The sequence below is a fragment of the Barbus barbus genome (assembly GCF_936440315.1).
Source record: "Barbus barbus genome assembly, chromosome: 6".
Taxonomy (NCBI): domain Eukaryota; kingdom Metazoa; phylum Chordata; class Actinopteri; order Cypriniformes; family Cyprinidae; genus Barbus; species Barbus barbus.
The window spans coordinates 14814257-14831552 of NC_136734.1; the positions used below are offsets into that span (position 1 = coordinate 14814257).

Here is a 17296-nt window from a genome sequence, read left to right on the forward strand (position 1 = left end):
GAATAAAACACTGAAACTGAATTTAATTAATTGCATTTTCTCACTGATTTTGGTGATAACAAACCCCCCCCTCCTCCTCCACACACACACACACACACACAAACACTTTCAAATCCATTTTCTCATTTCCACAGAACTCTGGCTAGAGAAACAGTCTCTTGATCTCTGTTGTGCAATGAACTGTAATCCTTTTAATGCCAGAATAACGAGGCACATTTCTGAGATATAGGCTATGCTTGAAATAAAAACAAAAAAATACATTCGATACAAGTTTAAAAACATCACATCACTTTGGGAATGTAGCTATGTAGGTTCAAATCTGTTTTCTTATATAGACTAGTGAAAAGAACAATCATAATTCCAGCCTTTATGCACAGTGATGTATTTGAATAAATAGAGCTATGCCATGTTCAATCAAAGACCAAGCACACTTTAAGTTTGCCAGTGTACATAGACACAGGCAAAGTTGCACGCATGCTCCTATTCTCAAGCTTTTCTAAGTTTGCTGTCTGCCTATTGTTGTTTTATGCAAAAAGTCAGAGTCTGGATAGGACACACCGAGGGCCTTATGCAAATGACGTGTCTATCGGCTGGTGTGGGATACTGAAGAGGTGAATGCTCTTCTACTAACCCACTTTGCTAAATGTGTTTCTCTGAACCTTTTTGAGAAAGGTTCACTCGGTTCAAAATCGAAGACCTGAGAAAAGCACCACAGACGCAGGGATATTATCTACAGAGCCTGGATCCGTGGGGCTTTCCTACTGTAAGGTAAGTGTAGATGTACTCCTCAAAGTTTTTATCTAAAATACCAAGCTTTGTCTCCCAGATGCCTGCTCTTTTCTCAAGCAGTGACCGTTTTGTGGAATCATATCGTTTTGCATTGTACCTGTTCACAGCTCTCTATATTGGCAGATTTAAATGTTTTTGACTAGAAGAGATTAGGGTGGAGAGACAGAGTGATTGTGGTGAATGGGGATACCCTTGCTCTTATGAATATTACAACAAGCCCTTTACATAAAGGAGACCATTTGAAAGCTGGACACATTAGAATAAACCTCAAGATCATTTTACTGGCTGGGCCATGGCATGAATTGCCCCAGTGTCTGCATAAAGTTGTGATCCTGTAGGAAAATCAGCTGTATTTATCATTACAGATATTAAGATGAGCACAGAGGCTGTTGAACAGACAGAATCTCAGCATGAACAAGCTGGTAAGGAGACTTTTCACTCTCTGGAATATTGTCAGTTGCCTTGAAATGGTAAAATTACCTCTTGACTAATGTATGCTGACATTTGAATGTAAATAACATCACAAATATGTAATCAATTATATGCTAATTGTAGTTTTCTGATGATGTTTTTTAATGATGTAAAATAACATCAACTGTATGTCTTGAAACAGTGCAATAAAATGTTTAAATACATACATGTAAATGTTAAATATTCTATTCTACATTACAAATATGATGTGATTATATTCTTAAATATTTCAAATCTTTTCACTGCTTTCAGTGAAATCCAAAGGTGAATTTTTTAAAGGGAATTTTCTCACAAATGGTCTTTTTTGATACTGCGGTTAACAGTACAGTACAGTGTTTGTGATTCAGTTTTACGCTCCTTCCAAATGAGGATCATAATTTCACGAACTGCCACTGGGCTTCTTCACAATAACCGTTTGTGGTTATGATTAAAAGTTTAACTCTTTGTGTCAATGGGACACTGGTCCCGCTCTCAGGCATGAAAGTCTGTGCAAGTGGCTTTGTGCCAACCATTTTTAGGTGGTGAACTCTGAATTTTTGTTTTTACATTTTATTTGCCTCCCCATGTTTTTGTACTTATAAAAAAGTTTTTCTTGCAACGTATGTTGAGTTGAGCTCATCAGGAGTCTAGGTGCGTGATGAGCGCAGGCTGATGGATGAGAAGTCTACCAGGATGTATGTGGCGGTTTGTTTGCAATGAAGCGCTCATAGCCTCAGGTGGTACTGAATCATGGTCTGGTTACAATGGCTTCTGTACGGAACCGTCTTCTTCAAATGAGGAACCTGAGAGAAATGACAATTCAGAGAGAGCAGAGTATTGTCACTGAATGTTAAATATATATTTCATTTATATTCCATCACCTCTATGGTGTGAATTGTTTGAGTACGGATTAAGGTTAAGGTTAGACCTATCAGATGTCCCATCAAGTCATGTGATAACTACAAATATTTGGATTGAACGAAAAATGCTGCTCATGTTTACAAATAGTCTTGTTACATAAACCCTACCTGAACACTACTGAAGTATATTTATGTCTAAATCTAATTGTGTATGTTTAGTTTTGAGGACATTTTATTATTTTGGAAATGCAAAAACACCATTTTCATTTAGAAATTGCTTATAAATTAATTACAAAGAAAAGGCTTTTTGACTATAGATTAAAACAGACTGAAACAGTATTTTCTTGTAAAATATACTCCAGTAATCTTTTTTTTTTTTTTTAGAATTTAATCATTTTAAATGGATGAATTTTTTGGATGACTCGAAACATTCTGAATTTAAAATCAGATTTTAAAATGATATGATTACAGCAGGTTTTATAATCATATTATTATTATTTTATTTAAAATTGTGTCTGAGAGAGAGAGAGAGAGAGAGAGAAATAGTGAGTGTAAGAGATGCACCTGGAGGTCTGTAAGTATTCAAATGTGAAGGCCTCTAAAGGTTGCCATGGAAACTCATTTGCATGATCTGATGATTTCCATACTGGAAGTTTGGCTCAGGAGAAGGGTAGATTTCCATATTGTGGAGTGAGTGAGTGCTGTTCTAACCACGGCCTCATAGAGACGGATTTGAATTTCAAATGAAGAGAGATTACCTGGTATTGATGACATTTGAACCTCCTCGCTCAGTTTAATGGAACATTTGGGAGTTTGTTTTTATGGTATGTTCCATTATAGGCCTTATGATGAACACCCTTTAAAAAAATCATAATAAAAGTTTAAATAAAAATTAAAATGTTTTGTGAAATTAGCCGGGAGGCGGTTTGAATGTTAATGCATAACTCTCAGTGTGATTATCTTTTCATTTTCCAGACATTGAACAAAACGGCATTGGCTTCACCAGACAAGTGAGTACAAACAATGTTTTACTTAATATTCATCATCTGTAAACAACTGTTTTGCTATTTCGAGCAGCTCATTGTTCCTCTTATGAAGAGAAACTCCAGAGTTCAAGGGCAAACAGCTTGAAAGTTTACGAAAGTTTTCTAGTGTTACAGTACGTGAGATATTTGAGCATCAGATCAGCCTGTCATACTACCTAGTGTTGAGGACAGTAAAAAGTTCCGTGCACAGGAACTAGCTTCAGGCTTGTGAGGGCATTTGCATACTGTGCCTGCGGGAAGGGAAGGAGTGTTTGTTAAAGGCCCTCTCTGGCAGAACAAGTCCAGCAACCTTACTGGTCTCCGAGTGCACACAAAGAGTGTGTGTATACACACACACACACAAACACACATGCCTGAGGACCAAAACACTGCTGTGAACAGCTCCACATCGTGAAATGTTCACCGGGTTTGTGTTGACTAACAAAGTCTTTGTTTCATGTGCAGATTAAGACTGAGAACCTGAATGATTCACCTCATTCTGGATCGTCACACAAGACATGCCACCTAACTCAAGGATCCCCGGTGCCTGGAGGCCAGCTTACTGGGGTACATCCTTATAAACCCAGCCATAGGGAGTCATGAAATCCATCAAGAGCATGTTCGGGTTGTATATTTTGCACAAAAATAATTAAATGAAACAAAATAATTTTTTTTGTTGTTTTGCAATTAAACAGACGAAAATTAAGCCTTTTTTGAGGCACTGTAACAGTACTATTTTAATGTATTTATTTATGAGAATAAAGTGATATATTAAAAATGCATTTATTTGATTAATTCAAGTTTAATGAGAAACATTTATTTTATTTTATTGTATTTTTTATTTATTTTATTATTCAAGTATTTATAAAACTTCTTTAAAAGATAGTTCACCCAAAAATGAAAATGTTGTCATCATTTACTCACCCTCATGTCGTTCCAAACTTGCATGAGTTTCTTTCTTATGTTTTACATACAAGAATATATTTTGAGGAATGCTGGTAATCAAACAGTTGATGGTCTCCGTTGACTTCCATAGTATTTCTTTCCCTATTATGGAAGTCAATGGGATCAACAATTGTTTGGTTACTCAAAATTCTTCAGAATATCATCTTCAACATAAGAAAGAAACTCATACAGGTTTGGAACGCCATGAGGGAGAGTAAATGATGACAACATTTTCATTTTTGGGTGACCTATTCCAATGTGTACTGTGTATGTTTATTACGTATATATAAATACAAAAACATGCATGTATATATTTAAGAAAAATATGTTGTGTTTATATATTATATATATTTATATATATATATAATATAAAATTTTATAATATAAGTATATAAATGTATATATATATATGTAAATATTTTCAAAATATATACTGAATGTGTGTGTATATATACATAATAAGTAAACAAATAACGTTTATTTTGGATTAATCGTTTGAAAGTATTTGAAAATATTATTATTTCACTGTCTTGTATTTATAATGCTTTAAATTAATTATTGAAATTAAATGAATTATATTAATACAGCAAAATAGAATCTAGTAAATATAACCATTAAGAATAATGTAAATTAAAAACAAAAGCAAAAATCATTTAGATTTTGGGGGAAATGTGCTTAACTGTCTTGAAAATAATGTCTTAATGCAAAACATTTTAATGCAAAAACTATGATGACTTTATGCAAAATGTTTTATTTCTTTCTATTCTGTTTTTGTTTTGGACAAAATGTGACTTGAGCATGTTTTGTGGGATTCAATCCTCCAAAGTTTACACAAAGAGGAACTGTGGTGAAATATGGCTGATGATTGGTGTTTTTTTAGGAGCTGCCCTCCCTGCACCCTCTGCCCCAGCTAGTCCTGATGCCTGGATCTCACTTGTCCTCTCCTTCATCATTTCTCCTCTCACAGGCCCAATCAGGACACCAAGGTCAGTGGATGTACTGGATCACGGGGTCATGTTAGGGATAATGCTGCTCATCACTTTGCATCCAAGAGAACATTCTGTTTGTCTGCAGTAACTACAGTACAGACATATTTAAATACTGTTTTTTTACAGCACTGCTGCAGCCCAATCTGCTTTCCTTGCCCTCCCAGTCCCAGACAGGACTCCTACCACACCAGCCTGGTCTCGCACTCACTCCTCAGGTACATCACAGCCTAATTCTGGATTACTTAGGTCTCCTTCAATTGCAAACAAATAAATAAAACAACAAAATCTTTTCATTCTTCGCTATTACTATTTTATATATATATATATATATATAAAACAAATGGGAAGTATATGATGACCAAGTAATATGAAACAAATCAAGAGTATCTTTCATTTGTCACCCCAATTTTATGTAATTATTTTTTCAACAATTTATTGTAGTACTATTAACTTTTATGAATTTTTAAAATTAATTTTTATTTTCTATTTGCATTTTAATGTGAACGCTTTAGTAATTTTGTTGTGTTTTTGTCATTTCATTAGTTTCATTAAAAAAAAAATATGTTATTAAAAATATATTAAAATATACATATATTAAAAAACATTTAAAAAAGTATAAATCTGGGCAAACCTTTAATTGCTAGTGCAAAAACATGGTATTACCATATTGCCATAATGCATAACACCAGGTTACTTTTTTATGAGCATGAGAAAAGGAAAACACAAAAGAGAGGGCATTAATAAAATAAACAAAAATAAAGAACCAGACAATAAGACAAATAGCATGTAAGGAAACAAAAATGATAACAACTGATTACCTAGACTCTAATAGTTTTCATTTTCTCAAAAGGCAATGGGCAGGTCAGGTCTGGCCGGGTCCTCTATGGACGGACACCTGGACATGTCTCACTTACAGGTGCCAAAACATGTGGGATCACCTCAAGATGAACCCAATGACCTGGAGGAACTCGAGCAGTTTGCTAAAGCCTTCAAACAGAGACGCATCAAACTCGGCTTCACTCAGGTAAGAATGTGCCTGATTTTACAATTCTAACTAGCTGTATATTTTATAGTTTTTTTATTTATTTAATCAAGGATTTTTATCTCTTTAATAATTGATTTCCCATTTATGAACATATTTTCATTTATTATTCTCTTTTTTTCACACATCTCTATTTGAAAATAGATTATACGTTATAAATATCAGCAGCAGAACTAAATTGAGAATGCATTTTAAATGAGTCAGTTCCTGAATTTGATCTAATTGTAAAGCAGAAACCATGACGCAGAATTGTAATTCAAATTTGAATTTTAGGAAGTAGAATTAAAATAGAATACTATTTAAATAAATTGATGATAACCACTAAGTATTTTTAATTAATACATTTAATTTTGCACAACAACACATCACATGGGGAATATGTATTTTTCAGTCTACAGATTCACCATTTAATTTAAATACATTTCATTTTGTTTACTTCTATTTTTCTGGATTACAACATGCTTTGTGTTTATTCAGTAAATAAAAAAAACATATGTAGCCGATATTTATGATGTGTTTATGTTTGTCAGCCCAACAACCGTTTGACCGTTTTTTATTATTGATATTACCTTTTCTGTAATATATATTTATACATATTATATTTAAGTTTGGAATCAGTAAGATTTTTAATGGAGTCTCTTCTGCTCATCAAGGCTGTATTTATTCGATCAAACATACAGAAAAACATTAATATTGTGAAATCTTATTGCAATTTCTAATATTGGTTTCCTATTTTAATATACTTTAAAATAGAATTGATTTCTGTGACGCAGCGCTGAATTTTCAGCATCATTACGCCAGTCTTAGTGTCACATGATCCTTCAGAAATCATTCTAATATGCTGATTTATAATGAGTGTTGAAACGCTTGTGCTGCTTCGGATTGTTTTTTTTTGGAACATGTGATACATTTTTCATTGATTCTTTGATGAATACAAAGTTAAAAGAGCAGCATTTGTTCAAAATAGAAATCTAAGACAACATAAGTCTTTACTATGAATTTTTTATTCATTTAACACATCCCTCCTGAATAAAAGTATTAATTTCTTAAAAAAAGAAACAGAAAAATGTACTGACCCCAAACTTTTGAATAGCATTGTATATTGTAACACAAAATTTCTATTTTAACTTTTTATTAATCATAGAATCCTAAAAGAAAAATATCACAGGTCCCAAAAAATAAATAAATATGAAGCAGCACAACGGTTTCCAACATTGATTATAAATCGGCATATTAGAATGATTTCTGAAGGATCATGTGACACTGAAGACTGAAAATTCTGCGCTGCATCACAGAAATCAATTATATTTTGAAGTAAATTAAAATGGAAAACAGTTATTTTAAATTGTAATAATATTTCACAGAATAACAGTTTTTTGCCTGTATTTTTGATACAACCTTGATGAGCAGAAGAAACTTAAAAAACATTAAAAATCTTGCTGATCCCAAACTTTTGAGTGGCAGTGTGTGTATATATATATATATATATATATATATATATATATAATAAATGTTGTTTCTGTTATATAACTTTTCCTGTAATTCCACTTCTGTGGGTCTTAGAAACTCATATTTAAACTGAAAAGAAGCCAATAATTGTGATACTCAATGTTGGCCATCCCTGTTTTGGACCTAATTCAGTTCTCAAACTCATGTGTGTTGTGGCCGCAGGGTGATGTGGGGCTGGCCATGGGAAAGCTGTATGGAAATGACTTCAGTCAGACTACCATCTCACGCTTTGAGGCTCTCAATCTTAGCTTCAAAAACATGTGCAAGCTCAAGCCCTTGCTGGAGAAGTGGCTGAGTGACGCAGGTATGTGATGCTGCCCTCTCGTGGACAGAACTGACTAATGGTTTCTCTCTAAGCATCAGCAGGCTTTTTTGTGGACTGCACTATAAATACCTGCCATCTTAAACCTTCTCTTCCCTCTCAGAGAACTCACCAACCGACACCATGACTAACCCCACCACCCTACCTCCCCTTATGGAGGGTTATGGAAGGAAGAGGAAAAAGAGAACAAGTATCGAAACTAACATCAAACTCACACTAGAGAAACGCTTTTTAGATGTGAGTTGGTGTTATTTTAGTTTTATTGAGATACTATTATATTTTTTATTACTATTTTAAATTAGGTTTTAGAATTATATTTTCTGTTTTAATTTTAGTTTTGGTATTTTTATTATTTTTGCAGTTGTGTGTGTGTGTGTGTTATATATTATTATTATTATACATGTGTCTATATGTATATTATATATATATATATATATATATATATATATATATATATATATATTACTTTTTTTAGTTACTCATTTTTACTTATAGTTACTTGTTACTTATTTTAGTACATGTAGTTATACTAAACAAAAGTGAGAAATGTTGCCTTGCCAAATTGCTGAAATTAAAAAAAGTTTTATTTTTATTTTATTTATTTTTTGGTTAGTTTATTTTATTCCAAGTAGCATTTTAAGGTTTTAGCTATATGATAACCCTAATGTGAATTTGCAGTTTTTACTTATTTTCAGATGCTTCAGGCCCTCATTTACAGCATATGTCCATGATTTATTATTTACTAATTGTTTTTATTGCTAGTCTTGTCAGATGGAATTAATTAGAAGGACAATCACATTCCAGAGAGCATTTGATTAATACAGAATGAGCAAGAAGAATTTTTGATTTGGACAGGAATAAAATAAAATAAAAAATGTTATAATTTATTGTAATAAAGTGTAATTTTGTATCATTTATAATCTGTTACTTTAAGTAAATTTCATCAAATTTGTGGAGGTTTAATCTTAAACTGTTTTAAGATTGAGAAACCTTTGCTCAAGACAGGTAAAACTAGCCTGCTCCACATGGTGTAACAAGTCTTTAACGTTCGGCCATGACAAGTGCAGCAGTTTGCTTGCAGTGCCCCCTGCAGCCTGTGATACATAAACACACTTTCTACCCAAAACAGAACCCAAAACCCAACTCTGAAGAGATCACACTCATCTCAGAGCAGCTATCCATGGAGAAAGAAGTAGTGCGGGTTTGGTTCTGCAACCGGCGGCAGAAAGAGAAGAGGATATACTGCCCCATCTCCACTTCACCTATGAAGTCTCACAACTACAACCCTCGTCTGGTGAGTCTGAGCAATCATTATTGACATTTTCCAAAACAGTAGAACATGATCCATAAGGCACAACAGTACAACCTAAACAGTCATAACAGTACAACCTAAATGGTGACTATCAAGTCTTTATACTAAGAATCTCTGGTTCAACATGGATAAAGACAGATCTTACTGTTTCAAACAGGACGTTTTTAAGGAAAGCTGAAATTTATTTAATAAAACATTTGAGATTTGGCAATATTTTCCACTAGAAAACAGTCCTAAACATTATATTATATTATACTGTATTATATTACGTAGTTCGAAGATTTGGGGTCAGTAGAATTTTTTTCTTTATGAATACTTTTATTCAGCAAGGATGAAATAAATTGCTCAAAAGTGACAGCAAATGCACTCAAGACCGACTGGAGTAATGATTGCTGAAAATTTAGCTTTGCCATCAAAACCATAAATCAAATGACAAATTGATGAAATAAGATTTATAGTCACAATATGTTACAATAAAACTTTAAAAAATAAATAAATAAATAAATATATATAAGATTACCATCCACTGCAAAGTGAGTGTGTTTTGGAATGCTTTTATGGTTGAAGCAATGTTTGGTTTCTTTAAAAATGTTCTCCACCTGATTTCCCACTAATTTGGTGCATTGCCTGTTTCAGCCTTCAACTTCCCGCTCATTCAGTCCACTCGCCAATGGAGGTGGTAAGTATTGAGCACCAGCCTCTATAAAGATTTGTAAACATCTTTTTTTCAGACTTTTCACCTGCATTATCCAATCATAAATACTTTTTGAGAATCAAACTCTTGAGCACTACATTACAAACATAATAGCATGACTTCCTGTAAAGCTGCTTTGTAGTTCTATGTATTGTGTGTAGCTCTATACAAATAAATTTGACTTGATTGTTGTTCCTGCAGTGTCATCAAGCTCCTCCCCCAGCAGCCCCAGTCGAGGCTCCTCCCCCAGCACTCTGTCCACTACATCCAGTCCACTGACCGCACAGGGGGTCAACCAGACGTTCAACACCCCAGGGTAAAACCACAGCAAGTTACTTCACACACACAGCCATCTTAACCGGTAAAAGGTATAAATGATGAATTTGATCCTCTTTCTTAGATCCTGGTATCGCTGGAACACCACATCATACCACCACTGAGCCCCTCTGAAGGCAACCGCTTAACTTCACAACTTACCAAACGAGAGAGGAAATACTCATTCTGTAATGTTTACAACCAGCACTAAGGAGGCAGAACACAGGGAACCACTATTCTGCTTCTCATGGTCTTATGTTCAAAGGGCTTGCGAATAGAGCTTCACTGCTAATTACCGAAGGGAAAAAGCACTCATATGCAACGGCACATTGTTTAGATATGCAATCTTGCTACAAAGAACATGACAGACATTTTCGGCATTTTCAGCAGAGCTTTTAATGTGCCTGAAACCTTATTTCACTTTCTATGTAAAATCTCTGTGCCAATTTTGTTGGAGATGAAGGTTAAAATCTGGCTTTTTGTGTATCGATAACGTTGATGTGAAAAACTGCACATCTGCTAAATGACAAAAGTAAGTAAGTAAAGTAAAAAGTAAAACAAAACCACTGATCTTGTTTGCATATTGCTTTATTAGAGACTTGTTTTAAATTTTGTAAAAGGATGCTTTTATGATGAAGTTTCATACGCTAGTGTTCTTGAGCGTTATTGGTCCTGCTCAAGGTCAAGACTGGAACTGCTGGCTCTGATATGTGTAGTAATGTTGAGACAACATTTAGTGGATTGGTCAGCAGTTTACAGTTCTCAATATATTTTCACTATACGCCTAGTTTTGTGTTTCTGGATATTTCTGAGGATTTCTGTCAGGGAAAAAGTTTTATATGCCTGGTGTGGAATATGTGCAGTTCACACTGTTTTTATGCAACATTGTCCAAAGCATTTGAAGTTCCTTGAGTTTCACATTTTAGCTTTTATATATGATTAATAATATTATCTAGATATTGTTTGTTTGTTTGGTTGTTCTTTGCTTTTTTAAATATTTGAATAACACTCTTGTAAATTTCTATTTCACTGTTTGACTGTTATTAAAATTTGCACTTAAATTTGGTTCTCTTTTTTACCACAATATAGTGTATAGTTTCTAGTAAATAACTTTTTAGGGTTCTGCTCACAATACGTTTGAGCACAATTATGGTAATAAAATCATAATTATGAAAAAAACTACATTTTAAGACAGAAGTAGAAATTATGGGATACTAGTTTAATTTAATAAGTTTAAAGATGAAATGATAAGAAATCATGACAAAAAAAACTTTTTTTTGTAATTAGTATCTCAACCATTTTAAATTTGTATCATCATTTTGGCTTTTAACTCAATTTTCTAACAAAATAAAACACCAAAATCAATAACTTCACCTGAGTGTCCTGAAGAACTGAATGCTAATAAACAAGGATTTACTGCAACCTGAAATAGCCAAATCTTCATTATGTAAAAACATTAGTAAACAAAACATCAGATCCTTCGACAAACCTAAGTGTAAACATTCGCAGCTTATCAGAGGTGAAGGAACACTTGACTTCATGAATAGCAATAAATGCAAAAATGGCAGAGCGGAAAATGACAAAGTAGAACTTATGACAACAGTATGATTAGCCTATATGTTCTTAATAATCAAGTTTGATTTCACAAGAAGACGTACCCTGCAAAATATTTTTTTTATTATATTTCAACACAAAGCTAGCCTACTGTTTGTCTTCAGAAGATGTAGTATTAGTGCATTAGTTTTATGAACCACTGCTATGGTAAGCTTGAAAATGTTATGCTCCACACGGTTTGGAAAGACAAGTGTAGAAACGAGCGACTATCCTGCTTGAAATAGGCGTTACTTCATAATAATCTAACATACAACGTTAGTTAGTCATTGTCCCTAAACTAGTCTTGATATAATAAAGGATTTAGGGTGTCAGTTAAAACATACAGACTGAAGGCCTCCCTAAGGTGTATCGCAGGGAAGGGCTGCTATTTTATACGCACCTGGACAAACAAGTTCTCTGTGCCCACTGATTGGCTCAATTCTGTTCTGACCTGCTCGTCCGGTTTTAGCTATATACTGTTATTCTGTTATTTCCCACCCCACAGTTTTATCCAGAGCATTCTGAGTTGTACACACAGCTGGACTGCACAGGACAATATGCTGGCTGTTCTCTTCATCCTTGGGATGTTGTATCCCCTAAACTTTGCAGGTAAAAACATTTTTTATGGCTTCAAATGACTAAAACTACTTTTTGCGTAATATTTGTTGTCAGTAAACTATTACTATTAAGTTTTTTGTTGTTGTTTGTTTTAGAAATACCAATTGCACTGTTGGGTGCTGAAAAAGTGTATTCGAGTGTATTCCCAGATGCATTTCTGCTGAGTCTGCCTAACTGCTCTGTTTACGAAAACACGACCGCTACAGTGCTGTACAAGGATGTGTTCACCGATGAAAACAGTATGCCTCACTTTCATCCTCAATGTGGCTAACATGACATTGTTTAAATATTAAGAATTATGACTTGTGTGTCCTGCAGAAAACGAGACTTTCCTCATTCTACCTTGTAATCTCAATCAGCCGGCGTTCCTTCTGCAAAACCTCAAACAAGGAACAAAATACACGTAAGTGATGCTTGTTTGTCTCATACATCAGCTTTTGATTTAAATCAAATACTGTCAGCAGGTTTGTGTGAGGTTTTTAGGGTTATAGTGTAGCTATATGCTATAATAATTACTATTATATTATTATGAAAACCCTTTGATCCATGAGAGTTCCTCACTATAATGTCTAAGGTCTCTTTCTGTGTAATAATAATAATAATATAGTCATTTAGCAGATGCTTTTATCCAAAGCGACTTACAAATTAGGACAATGGAAGCAATCAAAATCAACAAAAGAGCAATGATTTGTAAGTGCTATAACAAGTCTCAGTTAGCTGGGTCAAATATGGAAGAGATGTGTTTTAGCCAATTCTTGAAGATGGCTAAGGACTCAGCGGCTCAGATTGTATAGGTAACCATCTCTCAGCAAAATCAAATCTCATCAACAACCATCTTAATTGTCTTTCTCTTACAGCATGTGGTACCAAATTCAAGCTAAAACAGGTGCAAATTTGACTGCGACTACTACCTCTGGTAACAGTACAGAAAAAATATACAGTCATTTTAAATGTAATATGATGTAGGCCTATGTGATAAATGATTGTAACATATCTTTCACACGTCTTTCTTTCTAGTCACTGATTACCAGCAGATAAACAGTGCTCTTGAAGCACGCAGTGGAGCCATGGTGGTCATCACCGTCATTCTGTCTTTGGCTATGGTGCTCCTCCTAGTGGGCCTCATTATTATCCTCTTATTTTCTGGCTAGGCTGAACATGATGCACTTCAACACTATACATGTCTGTTTAATTTCCAAAATAATACAGACACATTTCAGATACTTTCAGAGATTACTTTCTTTTCACTTGAACTATAACAGTGTACCTATAATGTAACAGGGAATTACACAAATGCATATATTTATCCATTATTTCAAACTGAATCTCACAAAATTGTAATGGTGTACTGCATTTCAAATAAATCCTGTAACATAAATAATTTTATTATTTTTTTTGTTTTTTTTAAACACATAAATAAGTTTCTTTACCCTAACTAGCAAGTATCGATTTTAACCATAAGGCTGAAATGTGTGTTGTTTTTTTAAATAAATGTCAGGTCTGGACAAGTTGTCACATGTTTAATAGTTTTGTGTTTCAATGCAGATAATTAACCACAACGTCTTTTGTAGTCAAACAAAAGTTTATCCTTTTTTATCATTTGTTTACTACCTAGGCTATATATATTTTTTTTCTTTATTTGATATTTTAGATCATATTTGCTGTCTCAAATAAAGGCAGGCTATTTTCCCAAATTAGTGTCATTAAACAGAAGAGATATGGTGCATTTTGTCACAAAAACTGAACATGCATTTCATTTTTTTAACACATAAACGTTTCTTTACCATAACTACAAGTATAGATTGTAACCACAAGGCTGATTTTTTATTTTATAGATTTTTTTATTTTTATTTTATTTATTAATTTTATTTTGCCATTTTAGATAGTATTTGATATCTAAAATAAAGGTAGGCTATTTTCCTTTTTTTTGCCCGGAAATGTTAATCAGCATTTTGTAGTAATATATCTTGCATATGGACAAACTGACTAAATAAATCAATCAATTCGCACAATAATAATACTTGACAATGAACCCTAGTGGCCAGTGAAAACCTGTTAAACCTTTGATTGCTAATAATGGAGCTTAATGATTTCCAGCTGTTTTAATGAACGATATCGCCAGTTTGTCTTTACTGACACAACGATATTTCTTCGAATAAAAGCGAAACTGGGTTTTGTTTACAAACGTTTTCTAGCTGTTCTTACATAGTCGACGACATGTATTTACAGCTTCAAACCAAAAACAGATTTCTCGACCTTCATTTAACCAGCGGTTTACTTGACTGGGACATGAGTGAGGAAATGCAGTTAACGACGACGACTGATCAGTTTTACTACGGTAAAGGAATTGTGTTTCAGTGAGTAACTGACTCAAGTATGCGAAAGAGAGGCGTTTTTGATTGTGGATGGTGTGTGGTGGTTTGGCAGATGATAAGCGGACTGATCAGTATCTGGCGCAGTGGCACTACACGAGGATCTCCAGAAGATCATTACCAGCAGCAGCAGAGCACAGGAGCTACCAGCTGCCCCTCAGCAGCCGTGTTCATCAAGCACAGCCTGCTCCAGACAGCACACTAATCAACAAACCCCAAACTCCTTATAAAAGGTTTTCACTATTTTCAATGCCAGAGACCCCAATGGAGATATTGTCTAGTAACATACAAATGTATATTCAATATAGGCATATAAATGACTGTATTTATTTGAAACAAACAATTTATTTTACAAAATAATCACAAAAATACAAGATGATAATTTATATTTGGAACAGACATAAAACATATATTTCCAAATACAAAATCATTTATGAAACTAGCCTATTATCTGGAAAAATATTTGTGTTTGCTTTTTATAGCAGTTGGCATTTATTGTTTTCTGCTCAGTAGTAGTAGTTTCTCTATTGATGCTCCCTGTCTTAAAACAAAGTTCCCAGTAATGTTCATATTACCAAAAAGAAGAATCTTTCAAGATTTTTTTTTTTTTTTTTAATATTTACATGATTTTATTAATAGTAAAATTCATCGAGTTGAATTGAGTAATCCTAGCATATTTTATTTAAATTAAATTAAAATTAAAATGTTCAGTTAAAATATCCAATTCAACTTGGATTTTACTATTAGTCAAATTGTGTAAGTCTTAAAAAGCCTTTTTTGAGTGTATCCTTTTTATTTTTAACATTATGGTGGTTTTGACCATTTGTAACTTGAGTCAGTCCGTTATTGTCATAATTATAAACTGGTTTGTATGACATTTGAACTGCATTTTGTCTCGCAAATTGGCTTAATTCCACATTTCAAAATAAGATAAATAGTTTCTTGCGTGATTATTCCATTCAAGTAAGATTACTGCTAATTAGTAGCGTACACAATAGATCCGGTAACACTCTAAGAATTCCATCTGATCCTGTAGAACTGTACTTGATTATCTGAAAATTCTTATTTAAGGGACCTTTCTGATTGGGTCCAAATTCTATAAGAAATTCCAATAGGAATCTTGTGTATGTTCCTTAAAGTTGTCCCCCAACCCCAACTCAGTTTCTTAAACTCTTGTCACTGTGCACTTCAAATGTAATTGTTTCCGTCTTTTAAAGAGCCTGAAATACAACCTAATCTGTGGCTGATGGTGAATCCCAGTTTAGCCTGCCCCATAAAGTACCCTAGTAATTACCCCAAAGCCCCAGCACCTCCAAAACAATCAGCGCTGCCAAGAATCGCCACACCTGTTCTGGAACACCGTCTGCGCCCAGTGATACTGCCTGATGAGACTTTCCTGAATGAGTCAACGCTCGAAACCTCCCTGTTCAGCAAGTATCAGGTATGAGTAAAGCTGCATTGTGTACTTTGCTTGATTGCCACCTTGATATTATGTCATGCAAACTTTACAGAATTATGGCTAGGAGAAAGGCACATGAAATAAAGAAACTAGGTGAAAGATTCTAGATATCTGATGTAGTTGACCCATCTCCACCTTGTCCCAGTTCACAGACGAAGATTACGCTTCCTCTGTAGATGTGCCTGTTTGTCGTAAGGTAAAGGGTGCGTGGAAGGGGAGGACACCCAAAGCACCTATTCGCAAACTGGGACTGACACAGAACAGAAGGCTTCAGAGAGCACTGCAGGACAGTTTGAACCTGAAGAACGGCGGATGGCCTCGGCCTCCTGTTAACTACTGCATCCTCATCGCAATGGCACTCCGCAGCAGCCGTAACGGCAGTCTTAACGTACAGCAGATCTATAACTTCACCAGGTCTCTTTTATATACTTAACAATGTGAACAAACACTGGCAGTACATTCTTAAATTCATTCTAAAATTAAAGCTTCCACAAAGTTGATTTTGCAATGATGCCATAGAATAACAATCATTTTTGGTTCCCCAAAGAACCTTTTAGGGAAGAGTTCTTCAAAAAAAGGTTCTTTTAAGGTTAATTTAACATTTCCCACAACAAAGAAGCTTTTGTGGAATGGAAAGATTCTATGGGTGTTAAAGATTCGTCATGGACCAAAGATGCCCATTTTATAAAAAAAAAAAGAGAAACTTTATTATTGAGTGTGTGTATAGGCTGTATTTTTTTTAATCATCATGGCTTCACTCATCGCTTCTCTAACTCGATCACAAATTCCAAATTATGAAAGATTTGTTTCCCATTATTCCATTTTTTTTTTTTCTGTCTTTCTAGAGAGCACTTCCCCTTTTTCATTACAGCTCCAGATGGGTGGAAAAACACAATCCGCCATAATCTGTGCTTCAGCAACAGTTTTAAAAAGACCCCGCACCAGGTGTCTGGAGACGGAAAGAGGAAGTCGTGTCTGTGGCATCTCACGCTGGATGGCTGA

General features: G+C 34.2%; 3 protein-coding genes across 4 annotated transcripts; all 3 read left to right on the forward strand.

The window, feature by feature from the left end:
* Nucleotides 1-443: 443 nt before the first annotated feature.
* LOC306871839 (POU domain, class 2, transcription factor 3L-like) lies at nucleotides 444-11316 on the forward strand. 2 transcript variants are annotated; one of them, XM_079420026.1, is made up of 13 exons: nucleotides 444-768; nucleotides 1155-1211; nucleotides 3075-3109; nucleotides 3590-3691; nucleotides 4950-5055; nucleotides 5185-5273; nucleotides 5909-6082; nucleotides 7772-7913; nucleotides 8035-8168; nucleotides 9061-9225; nucleotides 9880-9922; nucleotides 10139-10253; nucleotides 10338-11316. In XM_079420026.1, exons 2-13 carry the CDS (start codon nucleotides 1163-1165, stop codon nucleotides 10375-10377), a joined length of 1194 nt encoding a protein of 397 aa, XP_079276152.1. In that variant the 5' UTR covers nucleotides 444-768; nucleotides 1155-1162; the 3' UTR covers nucleotides 10378-11316. The 2 variants fall into 2 exon arrangements, with proteins under 2 accessions (XP_079276152.1, XP_079276153.1); XM_079420027.1 differs by lacking the exon at nucleotides 444-768 and having other exon boundaries at nucleotides 911-1211; nucleotides 10338-11310.
* Nucleotides 11317-12261: 945 nt separating this feature from the next.
* On the forward strand, nucleotides 12262-14198 carry upk2 (uroplakin 2). Its single transcript, XM_079420033.1, has 5 exons — nucleotides 12262-12454; nucleotides 12559-12702; nucleotides 12782-12866; nucleotides 13321-13379; nucleotides 13481-14198. Exons 1-5 carry the CDS (start codon nucleotides 12403-12405, stop codon nucleotides 13612-13614), a joined length of 474 nt encoding a protein of 157 aa, XP_079276159.1. The 5' UTR covers nucleotides 12262-12402; the 3' UTR covers nucleotides 13615-14198.
* Nucleotides 14199-14680: 482 nt separating this feature from the next.
* On the forward strand, nucleotides 14681-17296 carry LOC306871842 (forkhead box protein N5-like; the record flags this gene model as incomplete). Its single annotated transcript, XM_079420031.1, has 5 exons — nucleotides 14681-14801; nucleotides 14891-15001; nucleotides 16053-16276; nucleotides 16440-16708; nucleotides 17140-17296. The coding sequence occupies 5 exons, from the start codon at nucleotides 14681-14683 to the stop codon at nucleotides 17294-17296; spliced, it is 882 nt and encodes a 293-aa protein (XP_079276157.1).